The sequence below is a fragment of the Peromyscus leucopus genome, chromosome 4 (genome assembly GCF_004664715.2).
Source record: "Peromyscus leucopus breed LL Stock chromosome 4, UCI_PerLeu_2.1, whole genome shotgun sequence".
Taxonomy (NCBI): Eukaryota; Metazoa; Chordata; class Mammalia; order Rodentia; family Cricetidae; genus Peromyscus; species Peromyscus leucopus.
This window is the reverse complement of record NC_051066.1, coordinates 104759961-104778348: the sequence shown is the minus strand read 5'-3', so window position 1 is coordinate 104778348 and position 18388 is coordinate 104759961. Positions and strand designations below refer to the sequence as shown.

The following is an 18388-nucleotide window of genomic DNA, read 5'->3' as shown; positions in this document are numbered from 1 at the left end:
CTCCCAGCCTCAGACTTTATTCTAGGGTGCTTTCTGCCTTGTATATTAGCCATATTTTTATATATATATATATATATTTTATTTTACAATACCATTCAGTTCTACATATCAGCCATGGGTTCCCCTATTCTCCCCCCCCCCCCCCCCCCCCCTTACCCCCAGCCTACCCTCCATTCCCACCTCCTCCAGGACAAGTCCTCCCCTGAGGACTGCGATCAACCTGGTAGACTCAGTCCAGGGAGGTCCAGTCCCTTCCTCCCAGACTGAGCCAAGTGTCCCTGCATAATTAGCCATATTTTTTTAAAAATTTTTTATTACTATTATTTTGTAGCCCTAGCTGGCCTGGAACTTAGAGATTTGCTTGCCTCTGCCTCCCAAGTCCTGGAATTAAAAGCATTGTCACCACAACACCCTGTCCTATAAAAGTGTTTTTTTTTTGGTTTTTGTTTTTTGGGTTTTTTTTTTTTTTTGTTGATCAACTTTCACTTTTCGTAGTGATTTTTTAGGATCCACCCTGTTGGGACATGTATGAGAACTTCCTCAGTGTTCATTGTATAGATGGGTTGCATTTGCCTGCTTACCAATTGATGGATAGTTTATCTCATTATGTAGCTCTGGATATCCAGGAATTATGCAGACCAAGCTGGCTTTGAACACATAGAGATCTGCCTGCCTCTGCCTCCACCTCCCTCTGGGATTAAAGGCGTGTGCCAACATGCCTGCTGTTTTCACGTTTTGGCCACTGAGAATTAGGAACCTGTGGACAAATATCTTTGTTTGGACATATATAATTTTGCTTTTCTTGGGTAGATACCTAGCAGTGGAATTTTTGGACTGATTGGTAAATCATGTTGAACATTTCAAGAAATTGGCCAGTTGATTTCCAAATAGGCCGTAAACTTTTGCATTTCTTCTTCCTTCAGTGTGTCAAGGTTTGTGTCTCTTTTTTTTTTTTTTTTTGGTTTTTTCGAGACAGGGTTTCTCTGTGTAGCTTTGCGCCTTTCCTGGAACTCACTTGGTAGCCCAGGCTGGCCTCAAACTCGCAGAGATCCGCCTGCCTCTGCCTCCCGAGTGCTGGGATTAAAGGCGTGCGCCACCACCGCCCGGCGGTTTGTGTCTCTTTATGTTGAATGTTGTCAGCATCTTTGATTATAGCCACCCTAATGGAGGGTCAAGTGGTTTCTATTTATATTTTCCTGATTGTAGGGGACCAGCCACCACACTTATTTACCCCAGGAACTCTTGAGGAATAAGGGATAAGAGACTTAGAAATAGAGAGGAGAGAAACAGAAACACAGGATAGACTCAGGTGGACCTGGATCTTATCCACTGGCACAGAACTTTATTCCAAAGGTCTATTTATAACAATGCCAAGGGGTGGAGCAAATGACCTTCCCCTTGCTAGTTACAGTCACCTGGTACTCAGGCCAGTGGTCCAACCAACCTCTTATGCAGTCCTGCTGGGTACAGCCACTAGGAGACCTAGTGGGCTCCAACACCTGATGCTTTTTTAAAAAAATAATTATTTTCTGTGTATGTATGTTTTATCTGCATGTATGTCTATGTACTATGTGTGTGCATATCTGGTGCCCACAAAGGTTCTTGGCATAAGAGCACATTGGATCCCCTGGAACTAGAGTTATAAATTGTTGTGAGCTGGTATGTGGGTATTGGGAGCCAAACCTGGTTGACTGGAAGAGCAGTCAGTACTCCTAACGTCTGAGCCATCTCTCCAGCCCCTTCCTGATGGTTTTGATAATGGTCATTTTCTCATGTGGCTACTAGTCACACACTTGCCTTCATAGGAGAAATGCCTATTCACATGTTTTTTCTACTCATTTTCCTTTTCATTTAATATCAACTATAGCTTACAGCAAGTTGCAAAATTGTAGTGAGGTCCTTCTATATCATGAAGTCTTTTTTAATTTAAAATTTTTATTACTGCATTGTGTGTTTTGTTTTTGTGTCCATCTGCCCTATGGCATTCGAGTGGAGGTCTGAGGGCAAGTTGGGGGAATCTGTTCTCTCCTTCACTGTATGGTCCTAGGGATTACACCCAGTCTGTCTGTCTTTACCTGCCGAGCCTTGTAGCTCTCTGGCCCCATGTAGTTTTCTGTCAGTGGTAACATGTAACTGCAGCATGTTTTTAAAATCAGGAAACTGGTATCAGTATGACCCACACACCTTTCTCTGGTTTTACACGTATTCATTCCTGTGTATATTTATATAAATTCATGCAGCTTTCTCCTATCTGCAGATTTGTATGACTGTCATAACAGTTAAAGATACAAAGTACCTTTGTCACCTTGAAGGTTTTCCATTTGCTGCTCTTTTGTATCCATCCCCTGCTCTCAGATTTGTTTCTCTTGCTCTCTTTCTCTTTTGAGACAGAGTCTCTCTATGTAGCCCTGGCTGTCTTGGAACTTGCTCTATAGACCAGGCTGGCATTGAACTCACAGAGATCCACCTTACCCTGTCTCCAAATGCTGAAATTAAAGGCATGTGCCACCATGCCCGGCTCAAATGACACTCTTAAGACTTGTTTCTTTCTGTTTTTACTTTCATATTTAGCTGTGTCAAGTTTCAAGAGAGTAATGACAAGACCCAGCTCATCTTTGGCTCTGTCACCAATGTCCATGCAAAAGATGCAGCACCAGTGGAGGTAAATGCATATTGAAAATCATTATGCTTTATCAGATTGTTATGGAAAGTTATATTAATTTACTCATGATACAAGAGATTTTGTTTTTTGTTTTCAGAAGATAGACACCATGTTGGTACTGGAAGGTAATGGGAACCTGGTGCTGTACACAGGAGTGGTTCGGGTATGTCAAAAGTGGTGCTTGTGCCTTTGGTAGAACCCCCGTCATTTACAGTTGGCTCTGCTTCTGCTGTGCAGTTTGACAGAAGATTCTTGTTAGGTGAAAATGAAGCTAATTGTGGAGGCCAGTCCTGATTTGGACTAGGGCTCCCTGTTAAATGCATCGATACTGTGCACCTGTCTCCATCGCATGGGAGACCTTTATTGAGAGTAGGTAGAGTATTAACAACCAGTTTTGGAATGGAAGATGAGCAGCTTTGGGAAGCATCAACGTTGCAGTATTTCATTATATTAAACATTATATATGTTGGTTGTAGCTTCCTTTTGTAACCTTTGTCAAATTTAAAAATATATAAGCTGGGCAGGGTAGTGCATGCCTGTAATCCCAGCACTTGGGAGGCAGAGGCAGGTGGATCTCTGAATTTGAGGTCAGCCTGGTCTACATAGTGAGTTCCAGGACAGAACTACATAGTGAGACCCTGCCTCAAACAGACAAACAAACAAAACCCCCCAATGACCCCACTCCAGAAAAACCCAAAAGTAAATAAATTAATAATAATATATACTTAGTTTGAGGAATAATGAGGAAAATGTATTGCCAGCATCTCTTTTTTTTTTCCTCTGTTAAATTTCTTTTTCTTTTTTCTTTTTTTTTTTTTTGAAGCAGATCTCACTAAGTAGCACAGGTCTTGGGACCTCCTGCCTTCATCTCCTGGATACCTGGCCTGCCAGCAGCTTTATTCTTTCTGTTCTCTGAATGCAGCTGCCACCTGCCTCCCTAACACACTAGCCTGACTTTTCCAATGAACCGCCCTTTGATTTTGTTAGCTTTTGTACTTATGTGTCACTAAAGAACATACGTTTGTTTACTTTTCCTCTTTTTTGAATTTTTATATAAAGGGGGTTATAAATATGACTCGAGATGTGCTTTATGAGATTTTATATACTATCTTGACTATATTAATATCCCTTTCCAGTTTTTCTATAAAAAAGGTTTCTGAATCAAAAGAATTTATACTGAGGCATTCACAGTTGGCGGGTCTAATTTGAAAAGTTGTTAAATATGTGTTGTGTTTAGTGAGTGTGAACTGCAACTTTTAGTTCATGTGCCTAAACATTAGCTTCATATATGATCTGTTCACTGCCCCCCCCCCCCATCTTTTTATTGCTCAAAGGTGGGGAAAGTTTTTATTCCTGGACTTCCGGCTCCTTCCTTGACGATGTCCAACATGATGCCTCGGCCTAGTACACCCCTTGATGGTGTTAGTACTCCCAAGCCTCTGGGTAAATTACTTGAATCAATGGATGAGGTAAGAAGTCTTGTCAACTGTTCATTGTGTTTTTAAAAAGTTTGGTCAGGTATTCTTTCCATGGTTAACTTAATTCTAGGTAATATGTACAGATGCATGTTTTCAAGTACAAGTGATGGTTACCACATGTTGACCTCCTTTGTGTTGTGGGAAGTGTTCTCTGAGATGTGGAGGCGAAAATGGCACATTTTTTTTCTATCTAGAGATCCACAGTTGACCAGGATGTGGTAGATGTGTGGTCTGCATAAGAAGTCATAATTTAGGATAGTCTGTTAAGAGTTATAAGTGTTATAAGACGGTGTTAATGCTCCGTTTACTGAAGGGAGTACACATTGCTGGGAGGCCTGTCATTCCTGGCCTGAATCTTGAGGCTAAGAAGGGTAAATAGAAAGGGCCGTTCAGGGCAAGGGCATGAACACAGGGCAGGAGAGTGCAAAAGACTTCCCGAGGCCATCACATGTAGCTCACCTGGCTTCAAACTTGTTGTGTAAACTCAGATAACCTTGAGCTCCTGATGCTCTGCTTTCACCTCTGTGCTGGCACTACAGATATGCACGACCATATCTAGCTTGAAGACTTTTTTTTTCTCCCTGAGACAGGGTTTCTCTGTGTAACAGCTCTGACTGGCCTGGAACTCACTCTGTAGACCAGGCTGGCCTGGAACTCACAGAGATCCGCCTGCCTCTCCCTCCCAAGTGCTGGGATTAAAGGCATGGCCCACTACCACCTGGCCAGCTAGAAGATCTTTTAATCCATGTATCTCCATCTCCTAAAGACTCAAAATAGTTCTGTGAAATGTGTTAGTAGTGTGTTGGGTAAGGCAGAGCAGATAGTGGGATAATAGAATAATACTTAATAATAATTCCTATTTCAACATTTCTACATGTTAGGCACTGTTTGCTTTATCAGTATTTTCCTATGTAAGACTTTATAGCAACTTTACTGATTGGAAGATACTTGGTCCTCACTTTATAGTTGGATACACTGAGGTGCATGGAGCTTAGTTGTCCAAAGTTAGAAAGCTATTCAGTGATAACACTGGAAGTGACACTCCTACAGTGTGTTCTTGAAGGAAGGTGGGTGACATGAAAAGACATATGTCATGTCTTTAGGTGTGTTTTTCTCAGGGTTGAAGATAGGAAGGCCAGGTGATGTCTGTGTCAGTATAAGAGAGATAGAGGGTGACGTGACAGTCCTGAAGAGGTGTAAATGATAGTGTGTCGGCTAGAAGCTTGTGTTCTCTTAGAGTGCCATTGGAGAATGAGGCTGAGTTCTGTGAGCAACTTAGCCTGGTACCTGTGCTCACCAGGCTAGAAAACCTGGAGACAAGTAGTCTACATTTGAAGGATGTCATAGTATGGCTATGTATGTATGTTGTCAGTCAATTGCTTTTTATAGTTTTCTGTGAATAGCTTGGTCTGCTGCAGGTTTATCATTACTGGAGCAGAGTGATTGGAATCATCAAAGCATATGCAAAAATGTAGTCCCTTATCTTTAATTCTCAAAAAGTCCTTCATCTGTTTTGCGTTGTGACTTTTTGTAGGTGGTTCTGTTGTCTCCAGTTCCAGAACTGAGGGATTCTTCAAAGCTTAATGATTCTCTCTACAATGAGGATTGCACTTTCCAGCAACTTGGAACTTACATTCATTCTGTACGAGACCCTGTTCATAACAGAGTCACTCTGGTAAGTCCTCCTTCAAAGGGTGAGGTAGCTGGCCAAGGTTCATCGTGTGTGAAAAGGGACATGAACATTTTTTGTGATTTTAAAGTATTCATTACTGTGTTTATGATGTGTATATGTAGAGGTCAGAGGACAACTTTGTGGGGTTGGTTCTCCTTCACCTTCATGTGGGTTGTGAGAATTGAATGCAAGTTGCCAGGCTTTCAAGAGAATTATTTTACCTGATGAGCTACTCTGCCATTCTTTATCTCATAATTTTTAAAATGTATTATCATTTTATACTGTTTCACTTTGTGTTTCTATTTTCTGAGATTTCTGTATTAAACATTTACTGAACTCCATCCCTCACTGGGGGACTGGGGAGTTGATGGTTTTTGGGGTAAGGAGAGTCAGTTTTCTTGAAGGGAGTGTCCCTGGGGGGGTGACTCCCCTTCAGTGGATAACTCCACAATTGTGGATAGCACAAATTGGACTTGTTGGGTTGTTAAGAAAAAGGAGAGAGGACAGGAAGCAGGAAGTTTTGGGATAGGGAAGTGACTGTTAAAAACACATTGTATGAAATCTCAAGTAATTAATAAAAATGTTTAACAATTTTATTTAAAACAAGCATGATTAATCCATTAATTTCATATTCCCATGTTTTTGTCTTTTTGGTGAAAGTCACTTTTTTTTTTTGAGACAGGGTTGTGTAGTTTTGGAGCCTTTTCTGGAACTCACTCTGTAGACCAGGCTGGCCTCGAACAGATCCGCCTGCCTCTGCCTCCCAAGTGCTGGGATTAAAGGCATGCACCACCACTGCCCGGCGAAAGTCACCTTTTGATGATAGTGTCTTATAGTGTTTGTATAAAAAGTGGACACTTGGTTGGACGTGGTGGTGCATGTTTTTAGTTCTAGCACTCGGGAGGAAGTGGACACTTTATTAAAACAAAATTTTTGGAAGTGTTTTGCAAAAAATGTAAATTTAGTTAGAAGCATTTGTTTCTGATTGAAATATGTAGTTAATCATTTTATTGGATTTTGCTTCAGCAGGCAGATGATGGTATAAATTACTATATATAAATATATAAATTTTTTTAAAAAGCTTTCAAAGACTTAGAATTCTTAAAGTGCTGGTTTTTCTTGTTTCCATTTTTGCACTAGGAACTGAGTAATGGCTCCATGGTGAGGATCACTATCCCTGAAGTGGCCACCTCGGAATTAGGTACGAGTGAGTCATATTGTACTCCGTGTGTTCTCAGTTGGATGTCACACAGTTGATGGAAGCAGTTTTCTGTTCTTTTTTTTTAAAGACTTACTTTATGTGTGTATGTGTCTGTATGTATGTCTGTGCATCACGTGGATGCAGTGCCCATGGCGGCCAGAAGAGGACGTTGGATCATCTGCAACTAGAGTTATGGATGGTTGAGTTGCTTTATGAGTGCTAGAAATTGAACCCAGATTCTCTACAGGAGAAGCTGGTGCTCTTCACTGCTAAACCATCTTTCCAGCCCATAGTTTCTGTTCGTAGTGATTCTTCTTATTCTTATTTATTAAGAATTCTTATTTGTTTTCAGCCCTATATACTTGCCTCTTTAGTTTTCTGAGATTTGTTGCCATTTGCTTCTAGTCTTTGCAGTGTTTGTGCTCATACAGCAGATTGGTGAGGAAGAGACTTCTGCAAAAGGTGGAGTCAGTGACAGTGGTGGAGGGGAGGGAACGAGAATGGAAACTTATTATCTGGAGTCATTTATTCCCAATAGCAGACCCATGCCATTTACAGCAGGCAGTACCCTCGGCTCTCTCAACTGTAACTACATTCACACAAATGACTTGGCATCACTAAGAATAATATCTATAACATAACATTTGCCATAACCCATTTATGGCGTGAGGGAAGACCTCTAGAAACTAGAAGTTGCAGTTTTGGTTGATAGGAATGTTCACTCATTTAGAGCATCTTGCTGTAGCCCCTAAGCATTCCTGTTGCTAGACGTCTGTGTTGTGTGTTGTTTCTGTATGGATTTAAATCAGTATTTCATGTAAATTTATTGATGTAGAAATTAGATATTTTTCCCAGAGTAAACTTTGTTGTTTAAACTATGACTGTTTTGAGAGTGAAAAGGGAATAGTTCTTTATTGGAGCAGTGGTTTACATCAGGATTATCTTAGGTGAACTGGGCTATATGCTCACCTATTTCTAATCCAAAATTAGAGATCTGACAACTGTCCTTAGATCTCCTGTGAGCCCTTGTTGAATTAATAGTTGGTTTAAAGTGATTGACATTAATGAGGAAATGTTTGTGCTGGGTTGGCTCTTTAATGACGGTTCTCTTTTCCTAGTGGCTGGCCTTGACATAGTAGCAATTTAAACCTTTCCATTTGAAAGGAGGAAAGAAGTACATACATAGGAAGCATACTAAAATTGATGTTTGCTTTTAATAGTACAAACGTGTCTGCAAGCAATTAAGTTCATCTTGCCAAAAGAAATAGCAGTTCAGATGCTCGTCAAGTGGTACAATGTCCACAGTGCTCCAGGAGGACCCAGTTACCACTCAGAATGGAATTTATTTGTGATCTGTCTCCTGAACATGATGGGTTATAACACAGACCGCTTAGCATGGACCCGAAGTGTAAGTAAATATAGTTGTTCTCCTCATTTATCCTTTATAATTGTAGTGCTTGCATAAGTACATAACATGAGAGAACCTAACACGCTTAGTAATAGGAATGCCTTATTTATGATGTTGGAATAGAACTGTGGCTTATTGTATTTATGTGTCATGAATCAAATACTCAATAGGTTTTGAGACTTTATAACATGTTAAAGCACATTTTACTTTCTTTCCTTTTTTTAAACTAAGATCTTGCTGTATGTAGCTAAGGCTAGGCTCGAACTCACTTTACTGGCTTTGCCTCCTAAATGCTTGGATTGAAGTAGTGTGTTACTAATGCCTGATTTTGACTGTTTCTCAATTCATCTTTGTAAAGTGACTGCAAATAATACTCTTGGTCTTGTCGGTAGGTGAATCAGAGAGGTCATAGACTTGTGCTTCGCTCATTTAAAGTTCTTTAGTCTGAGCACACTGTTAGTGGTGTAAAGCTGTGTGCCTTACTCAGGCCTCCGAGTCTTTTTCTGCAGGACCTTCATAGGTGATGACAGACTCATCCACCAGCAGAGTGCCTGCAGTATGGTGTGTTCGTTCCTTTGGAGATCACTCTACAGACAGCCATGTGTAGGATTCTGAAAAAGTCACGATAGAGTAAACTTAGCCTTTCGTCCCCAAAACTCAAATGTACTCACCTGTGTGATTTGGCCTCATGCTAGTAACTCCATTTAAAAAAGGGATCTTCACTATGAAAGTATTTTCTCACTGAGGAAGATTTGGAAAATGGAGGAAGAAGCAAGCAATTGTCCCCTGCTCCTGTTGTAGACATTTTTAATGGTGCCTTTTACATAAATGATACTGATAGAAATTTTGTAAATCCTTAAAAGTGTTTCATAGAACCCTTCCTTTTTATCATATTTAAACAAATAACTAATATTGTGCTTTATTAGAAAAGTTTTCTTATTTTGTCATGGCTAAGTGGTTGAGGTGATGCACTAGAAAACTTTTCTGATTTTGAGTAATTTGCCAATGTTTTTTACAAAAATTACTAATCACATATCTAGTTATTTCTCAAGAAATAAATTTTGTTTTTGTTTTTGTTTTGTCTTTTGAGATGGGTTCTCTGTGTAGTTTTGGTGCCTTTCCTGGATCTCGATCTGTAGACCAGGCTGGCCTTGAACTCACAGAGATCTGCCTGGCTCTGCCTCCTGAGTGCTGGGATTAAAGATGTGTGCCACCACTGCCCGACAAGAAATAAATCTTCTAAGAGATGGGGCTAGCTAACATTTAGAAGTGGTGTCCAGTCAACATTCTTGCTAGTGTTGTTTAAAACTGCCCCTGTTACCACATTGATGATTTGTGATGTCGTGACCCTCTGCTAGATTAGAGCAGTTGTTTCTAATTTCTGTGCAAGTGGGAATGAGTTTCTTTTTTCAGGCTCTCACTGGTCAGTCCAGAGGCTTCTGTCTTCTTCAGGATATCAGCCATGGACTTGCACTGTGCCCTGTCACCCACCCTCTTGGACCTCTCTGCTCTCTGTCGTCTGTGCCAGCCACCCTGACCTCTCTGTCCTCAGCCCTCGCACTTGCTGTTTCCTTTACCGATCGATCATGCTTCTCTTTGAAAGGCCTGCGGGTCTGTTGCGTTGTCACCACAGTACAGCCTCCCTGGTGCTCTGTGGACAGTTGCTCCTTCGTTGTTTGCCTGTGTGGTTCAATGTGGTTTCTCTTCCTGTGTGTCCGCCCCTCCTTCACTGGAATATGAATTCTCGTGAGGGAGGGAGAGAGTTCTCCTCATCTTGTTCACCACTCTGTCTTGTGGCGCATGGCTTAAGTGGCTGCTGCTCAGAGAACAGTTCCTGAGTGAAGGTCCTCAGTACTAAGTTAATGTCTGTTTAGTGTAGGAAGGAAGTGCCCTCTGTAGTTTACTTGAGAAAAGTCTTCCAGTGAGAACAGAGCCGACTTTTAGTCTACGTGTTTGTAGTACAGCTGTTCCCTCCTGCTGTCTTTCTGCAATTTATCACATGGAGAAAGAGAGAGGGGATTTTAAAGTTATGACTAAGTACCCTTTGGCTTGTTGTGGGTTTTGTTTTGTTTTATCTCCAACTAACCAGTAGAGCTTGTTGACAAAGAGTTTTGTACCTCTCTTACAGAGTAGTTAGTGAACTGGCTCACCCCACATTTTCATGTGTCGGGAAGGATTAACACCCACTCTTTTGTAAAGAATGATATGGTCCATTGACTTCCATGTGCCTGGTAGCCTGTAATTGAGAAGAAAATCTCTTTAAAACAAACAAAAACCCAGATGAATCTTGGTATATGCCCAAGCTGGTCCTGAATTATTCTCAGCAATTCTCTTGCCACAGCCTCTTTAGTAACTAAAACTATGTTTATAGTACCACCTAGCTTGCAAGTCTGTTCTCAAGGCCATATTACTTTGACACATTAAACTTATGTCATCTTTTTTAGACCAAAGCTTAGAATGAAATGGTCCTCAGTGGCCAGCAGGTTCCATGGTGCTCATTTTCTCTTTGCTTTGTCCAGATTTACTTATTTTTTTTCTTTTCATTTTCATAACATGGCAGAGAGTGCTCTGACTCTTTGTGTAATTCTTGGTGTTCTTTTGTATGGATATAATTCGCATCACCAGAGAAGTAGGGGAGAAAAAGAGATCACCATTGCTGTACCTACAAGCCCAGGCACTGTACTGAATGCTTTACACACTTGATTTAGCTCCATGGTGACTAAGAAGAGATTTATACCATATGTCCTGGTGAAAAAAAGAGTGTTAGTGACTTTGTTGAGTTCCTGTAGTTAGCACAACTGACACCTGTATCCTTAAGCTGGTGGGTTAACAGTAATAAAGTCATGATTTTTGTCTTCTGCTCTGTGGTTGTTTTCCAGTTAGACTTCGAAGGATCACTTTCCCCAGTCATTGCACCCAAAAAAGCGAGGCCTTCCGATACTGGATCTGATGATGTAAGCATTGTTATTCTTGCTAATGTTACTGATTTGTAGAGACTTGTACAGATGTCCCATGTCTGATAATCCTGTGAATTTGTCCGTTTTTCCAATATCTTTTGTTTTTTTTTTGTTTTACTTCTGAGTACATTATTTTAAAGGATAGGGTCTTATATTTTCTGTCATTTATTTACTTTTGTCTTTAATCATTATACAAAAATTAGTATAAATTTATTTCTACATGATTTCAGCGTAAGCTTGTGGATATTTATTAGTAATTGATCACCTATTTGCCAGCATTTACCCTTTTTTTTTGCTTTGGTTTTTTTTGTTGTTTGTTTGTTTTTTTCAAGACAGGGTTTCTCTTTGTATTCCTGGCTGTCCTGGAACTCACTCTGAAGACCAGGGTAATCTTGAACTCAGAGATCCTCCTGCCTTTGTCTCCCGAGTGCTGGTATTAAAGGTGTGCGCCACCACTTGCGCAACAGTATTTACCCTTTTATGTAGCGTTTCTCTGGTTTACACTTAAATATCACAGATTCCATGGTGTATTCTAAAGAGGTTCAGAGCACAGAACATTTCTGGATTGTCTCCTTGTGTCATTTGTAATTGATCCTTTCTCCCTATCTTCAGCAAGCACTGACTTGAATTCTTTGACCATATGCTAGTTGTGTCTATTGTAGAATTTGATATAAACGAAATAGAACAGTCTGTATTCTAGTGCACATAAGGTTTCTTTCATTCAGCATAATGTATTGAAGATCATCCAGGGTGGTATAAATATCAGTTGTGTGTTCTTTTTATTACGGAGTGGTATGACTATACTGTAGTTTGCTTTGCCCTCCTTCTGCTGTTGGGTATATTAGGTGTTTCCAGATGTTTTGTTTTGTTTTTTTAGTGAAGATGCCCATGGAGACCGTAAGGAGAGAGATCAGATCCCAGTAGCTGTAGTTACAAGTGGTTGTGAAGCACCCTTTGTGGGTGCTGGGAACCAAACTCAGTCAGGTCCTTTGCAAAAGTAGTATGTACTCTTAGCTGCTGGTCCTCTGCAGCCCTTGCAGTTACTTTTAAATGACATTTCCAAGAAGTATTATGTAAATAATTACTGTCCTTTCTATTTCCTTAGGACTGGGAATACTTACTGAATTCAGACTATCATCACAATGTCGAGTCTCATCTTCTGAACAAATCTTTATGTTTGAGTTCTTTGGAAACCGCGAAGGGGAAAGAAGATGATTTTTCTCAGAATCTCAGTCTGGATTCTTCTACTCTTCTCTTTCCTCACATCCCTGCAATTTTCTTTGTTCTTCACTTGGTCTATGAAGAGCTCAAGCTGAATACTCTAATGGGAGAAGGGATTTGTTCCCTTGTTGACCTGCTTGTTCAGTTAGCAAGGTAGGTGTTCTTAGACACTGTAAGAGGTCCTCAGCGGACTTGCTTTCTGTGCTGTGTCAGAGGAACCTCGTTAGAACAACTCCAGTCTACCCATCTCAGTTAAAGTTGGTGTTTCAGCCTCTTGACTGAGATGATAGCACATCCTCTGACTTCTGTGACTCTGAGGATTCTGAAATACTTTTCTGAAATGTGGCATGTGTTTTTGATGATACATTTACCTAATAACAGATCATTACCACCACAAATGCCATTTTGTAATTTTATTTTCAAACCCTGCTTATGGCTTTTTGAAATACATAGCACCTGTCTCTATAGCTGTGGCTGCCTTAAAACTTTGATGCTCCTCCCTGATCCTTTCAAATTTTAGGATTTCCAGATGTGTGCCTCCATACCCCTTATTTTCCACACTTATATTATTTAATCTTCAAACCTTGTAGTAGACAGGAGTAGTAGCACATGACTATAAACTTAGTGCTTTGCAGACTGGTGGAAATACTGTGTCTGAGGGGAGACCATTCTGTCTGAGGAAAAAAGTAAAACAAAAAATATTAGAAGCCTCAGAGTTACTTAGGTAGTATGTCTCCGTTTGCTAGAAGAAAACACTGTGGTCTGTAGAGATTACTTGCTGAGGCTCATACAGCCAGTGAACACAGGGAGGAACAAGGTCGGGCTCTTTCTCTACTTTGACCTTCATGAAACTTGTCTAGACAGAAGGTTGGGTGTCTGACACAGATGCACATGAAAGTAGTCTAGATTTGAAAGCTTTCTCATAAACATGCTTTTTAGATTGAAAAGCTAACTGAAGGGGGCTGCTATAACACCTTTGTGTATGCTCTTACTGTTCTAGGGACTTAAAATTAGGGCCTTACATGGATCATTACTACAGAGATTACCCAACTCTTGTCAAAACTACTGGACAAGTGTGTACAATTGATCAAGGTGAGTCTTCTGAATAGTGGCTGGGCATTTTGTTGTGTCTCTCAAGGAAGAGCAGAGGATAGATGTCTTTTCAGCCAAGCGGTTTTGAATTGGTAGCATTTGACCTCTTTGACCTCTGAGTTGACGTAAGTTAAAACTTTATCCATTCCAAAGCATAAACAGCCTCTAGTGTGTGCTGTACATTAGTAGCCAATAGTCATGTATTTACTTGACTTCAATTATAGTAAAAGTTTAGTTCCTCAGTGCACTAGCCACATTTAAGGTACCCAGTAACCACAAAGGGCTAGTAGTTGCCATGTTGGGCAGCACAAACGTAAACCACTTATACACCATTGCTCCAGTCTAGACTTGAATTGTCGGGGTCAAAGCAGAGCTCAATCTTTTATGTCCCTTTGTTTTTTCATCTTTGTAGAGCTAGGCAAAAAAAAAAGTTAGATTCTTTAAAAACAATTAAAAAATACTTTTATATGTGTTTTGTGTGTGTAGGGTTACATACATGTGTATGTGGTTATGCATGTGCCTTTACAGATGTGTGGAATTCAGAGGCCAACTTTCTGGAGTCACTTTTCTCCTTCTACATGTAGGACCCAGGGATGGAACTCAGGTTGTCAGGCTGTTGTCAGGTGCTTTTTACTGTGCCATCTGGTCAACTCTTGGCTAGTACTTTATATGATTTGTAAATGACATTGTTAAATTTCTATTTTGAATGGAGTGAAATAGAAATAATTTAGATTTAAAAATAATCTAATCACCTATCTAACATGACAAAAATATGATTCATTTTGGATAATATTGAAAATATTCTTAGCCGGGCGGTGGTGGCGCACGCCTTTAATCCCAGCACTCGGGAGGCAGAGCCAGGCGGATCTCTGAGTTCGAGGCCAGCCTGGGCTACCAAGTGAGCTCCAGGAAAGGCACAAAGCTACGCAGAGAAACCCTGTCTCGAAAAACCAAAAAAAAAAAAAAAAAAAAATAAAGAAAGAAAGAAAATATTCTTATAATTTGAAAGGACAAGTACTATGATCATCTTTCTTTTTGTCTTATGTATTTGTGTGTCTTTCTAAACATTTATGTAATTTTAAAGGTCAAGTGGGATTTATGCATCATCCCTCATTTTTTACTTCTGAGCCGCCAAGTATTTATCAGTGGGTGAGTTCTTTTCTGAAGGGCGAAGGAATGCCACCCTATCCTTACCTCCCCGGGGTCTGTGAAAGGAGCAGGCTAGTGGTCTTGGTATGTATTCGGAGCATTGACTGTCTTACTTTGTTTTATTTTTCTTTAATTGTCATATATAGAACACATAGCACTCTGATGCATGCACACAAATTATAGTACAATTACAGTGTTTCTCTCCCCCATACAGTTCTATACATTTCAGCAGATAAATAATTTCATAAAATTACCATTTTAATCAGAATATTGAGCTTTTGTAGCACCTCTCTCCAAAATTACTCTTTTGAAATTTGTCCAAGTTGTCACTCATGCCATGAGATCCTGGTTTCTGTTGCTGACAGAGCCCACATCTGAGTTTGTCTTCTGGCCTTCGCATGTGTCCTTTGCCATGCAAATGCCCATACTCACACTTGAGCACTCAACAGGAATATGCATGCATATAAACCAAACACACACCATACAGAAATAATTTTCTGTGGGTGTGCTTAAGTCACTTGAACTGGTTTGCAATTTTCTTGGTATTGTTTTTGAGTAAATATGTTTCTACACAAGTTAAAGGTTAAATGAAAGGTTCTGGATAGCTACCACTGTTAGGTACTGTTAGAATATGACGAGGTACCTGTAAGGATAACTAAAAACATGGTGCGGGTATGGAGCAGCTGAAACTCTGACTTTGAGTATGGGAATATAAGAAGGCTCCAACATTTTGTAAATTTTAACTTGTATTATCATAACTCAAAGCAAATTTACTATCTGGCATGAAATATGTGGCTACACAAAGACCTACATGTGAAGGCATGAGTCAGTTTTCTTATAACTGATACAAATTGGGAATAACCTGTATGTCCATTAATTTAAAAAGGTTTTTTGAAATCATTAATTTTATTGTGTTTGTGTGGGTCTTTTGCTTGCAAGTATACTATGCACCATGTGCAATGCAGTGTCCATGGAGGCCAGAAAAAGACATTGGCTCCCCTAGAACTGGAGTTACAGATAGTTGAGAGGCACCATGTAGGTGCTGGGAATTAAACCTGGGTCCCCGGAAGAGCAACCAGTGCTCTTAATCACTGAGCCATCTCTTCAGCCCATGTTCATCAATTCTTGAGTAGATGTACTGAGTTGGTACATATCTGTAATGCATACTCAGGCATAAAGAGGAACCAACTACTGACTGTAGCATAAAGATGATGAATCTCATGCCTGTGCTATGTTTTAAAAGTAGAACTGGGAAGACTCTGATGTGTGATCCCATATACCTCATGTAGGACAGATGGGCTAGGGGGCAGGAGAGCAGATGAGTTATTTCTAACATTTGTTTAGAAAGGTTGCTTACAGAACACAAGGGGTGTTGGAGGTAGATGCAGCTTCTCTGTATTGAGAGTGATAGTAGTCATATGGTTTTATAACTTTTGTCCAGACTCACAGTGTACACCTAAGTGCAGAGTCTTTCTTTCCTTCATGCTTTCCTTTCTTCCTTTACTTCAGTGGTTTAATAAGAACAGGTTCATCTTGGTGTGGAGGCACATTCCTTATAATCCTAGGGCTAGGGAGTTGTTGGCAGGAGGCTCCTTAGTTCAAGGCCAGCCTCAGATCCATGGGGAGTTAGAGGCCACTCTGGGATACATGAGACCCTGTTTCATAAACAAAAGTAACCAAAACAACTGAAAATTAAAAGTAAAAAACAAACTAACAAGTAACATTCCTTTTTTTACTCTGCAGAGTGTTGCACTCTACATCCTTGGTGATGAGAGTTGTGTTTCTGATGAAGCCTCCCAGTATTTATCCAAAGTAACCTTAAGTAAGTTGTTACAATGTTTGGCTCCTCCAAACAGAATGTTGAAATGTTCACAAGTGTTTGTCTTAGAGACACATCTCACCTCTTTATATTACTATTCAGTCTGCAACCACTACTGAATTTCAGATGCTAGGTTACATAAAGTCTGACAGACCTGGCTTCTTTTCTCAGTGTGACTGTATAGGACTATGTTAGTCTAAAGGAAATGACTGTCCATTGCAGCTTGTCACAGTATTATTGCTTTATTATTTTTAAGGAGTTTTTGGTTAATAAATTTTTTCTTACAAATACCTTCTGCATGTTGTTTACCAGGATGTGTATCAAAATTAGGTTTCCATTTGTTGCCTTTCAGGTCCCCAAAAGCCACAAGCAGAACAAGAAGAAAACAGGTAATTTGTTTCAGTTTGTGCTTTTTTTAAAAAAAGATTTATTTATTTATTATGTATAGTGTTCTGTCTGCACATATCCCTGCAAGCCAGAAGAGGGCGCCAGATCTCATTACAGATGGTTGTGAGCCACCATGTGGTTGCTGGACCTTTGGAAGAGCAAGCAGTGCTCTTAACCTCAGAGCCATCTCTCCAGCCCTCAGTTTGTGCTTTTATATTTAAAATTGGAAGCAATGTTAAGTGTTTGTGTTTAATGTTCTTTTGTTTTATTCTCGGTAGGTTTACTTTCCGGCATTCTGCTTCAGTTTCAAGTCTAGCAGAAAGATTGGTTGTCTGGATGACCAGTGTAGGTAAGAGCTGCTTTGTCATCTTGGGACTGTGTTGTCTTTGCTGAACTAGGTTCTTCTTCCCGGCTCTCAATGGACTTGGGAGATGTGAGGAGAGAGACTCTAGTTTTCTGTAGCAGAGTAGATGGGACAGCAGCCTTTTATATCTTAGGGCATTAGAAATCTTTATCTTTATTTTCATTCCCTGTAGATCAATTGAGGCTGTTACTCTGTAAATAGATCTCAGAATGGCAAACTTTAGTTCATGTACCTTTAAATGTGAAGCCATTCTGAGACTTCTATACCAGAAATGCCCACTCTGGCATCATTTAAGGTAATTGTGTAAGCACTTCAGAGAGTGTTCTCAGATGCTAAAGGCCAGAGAGTTTAGGCACTGTGATGAGTGAATACTCTGCTAACAAGAAGGGAGGAAAATTCTTTCTTTGTTTCTTGGTTCAAATGCCCTTGTTCCTAGGTTTAAAAGTGTAGTAAAATTATTTGTTTTTTTAAAAAAATAGCTGGGCAAAAGCAACAACAAGAACAAAAAGCAAAAACTTTCCCCTGCCAGAAGTGGTGGTGCATTCATTTAATTCCAGTGCTCAGGAGGCAGAGACAAGCAGGTGACCCTGAGCTTGAGGCCAGCCTGATCTACATAGTGAATTCCAGGCTATCTAGGGCTGCATAGTAAGACTGTTCCCTGCTTGGGGGGGGGGGGGCTGTAAAGTTACTGAAATGAGTCTATGACAAAATTGATACTGTTCTACAAATTTAGTACTTTAAAAAATACTTCAGTGATGTCACAGGTGTTTCTTGATTGTTACCCAGAGTATGTTCTCAGTGAATGTCTTCACAGTTCTTTTTGTGTGACTTGTTGAAAAATAACAATAGTTGCCTCACAGTGTACATATAGGATGAGTAAATGAAAAAAATTAGATAAATTCTGTCTATTATATATCACTTCATATTTAATAAAAGTGTTATTCCTGCATAAGGAATACTTTTGCTTTAATCAAAACT

At 39.9% G+C, this 18388-nt stretch overlaps 1 protein-coding gene across 2 annotated transcripts in view; it reads left to right on the top strand.

The window, feature by feature from the left end:
• The window catches only part of Anapc1 (anaphase promoting complex subunit 1), an 83163-nt gene that overhangs the window by 15191 nt on the left and 49584 nt on the right, over positions 1-18388 (top strand). For both annotated transcript variants that reach the window (XM_037205209.1, XM_028893402.2), the window contains exons 12-24: positions 2572-2662; positions 2760-2825; positions 3997-4131; positions 5675-5815; positions 6953-7013; positions 8234-8421; positions 11301-11375; positions 12484-12752; positions 13600-13691; positions 14776-14924; positions 16584-16662; positions 17012-17048; positions 17325-17395. In XM_037205209.1, the coding sequence (XP_037061104.1) occupies positions 2572-2662; positions 2760-2825; positions 3997-4131; positions 5675-5815; positions 6953-7013; positions 8234-8421; positions 11301-11375; positions 12484-12752; positions 13600-13691; positions 14776-14924; positions 16584-16662; positions 17012-17048; positions 17325-17395 (1454 nt within the window). The remainder of the gene's footprint in view (positions 1-2571; positions 2663-2759; positions 2826-3996; positions 4132-5674; positions 5816-6952; positions 7014-8233; positions 8422-11300; positions 11376-12483; positions 12753-13599; positions 13692-14775; positions 14925-16583; positions 16663-17011; positions 17049-17324; positions 17396-18388) is intronic.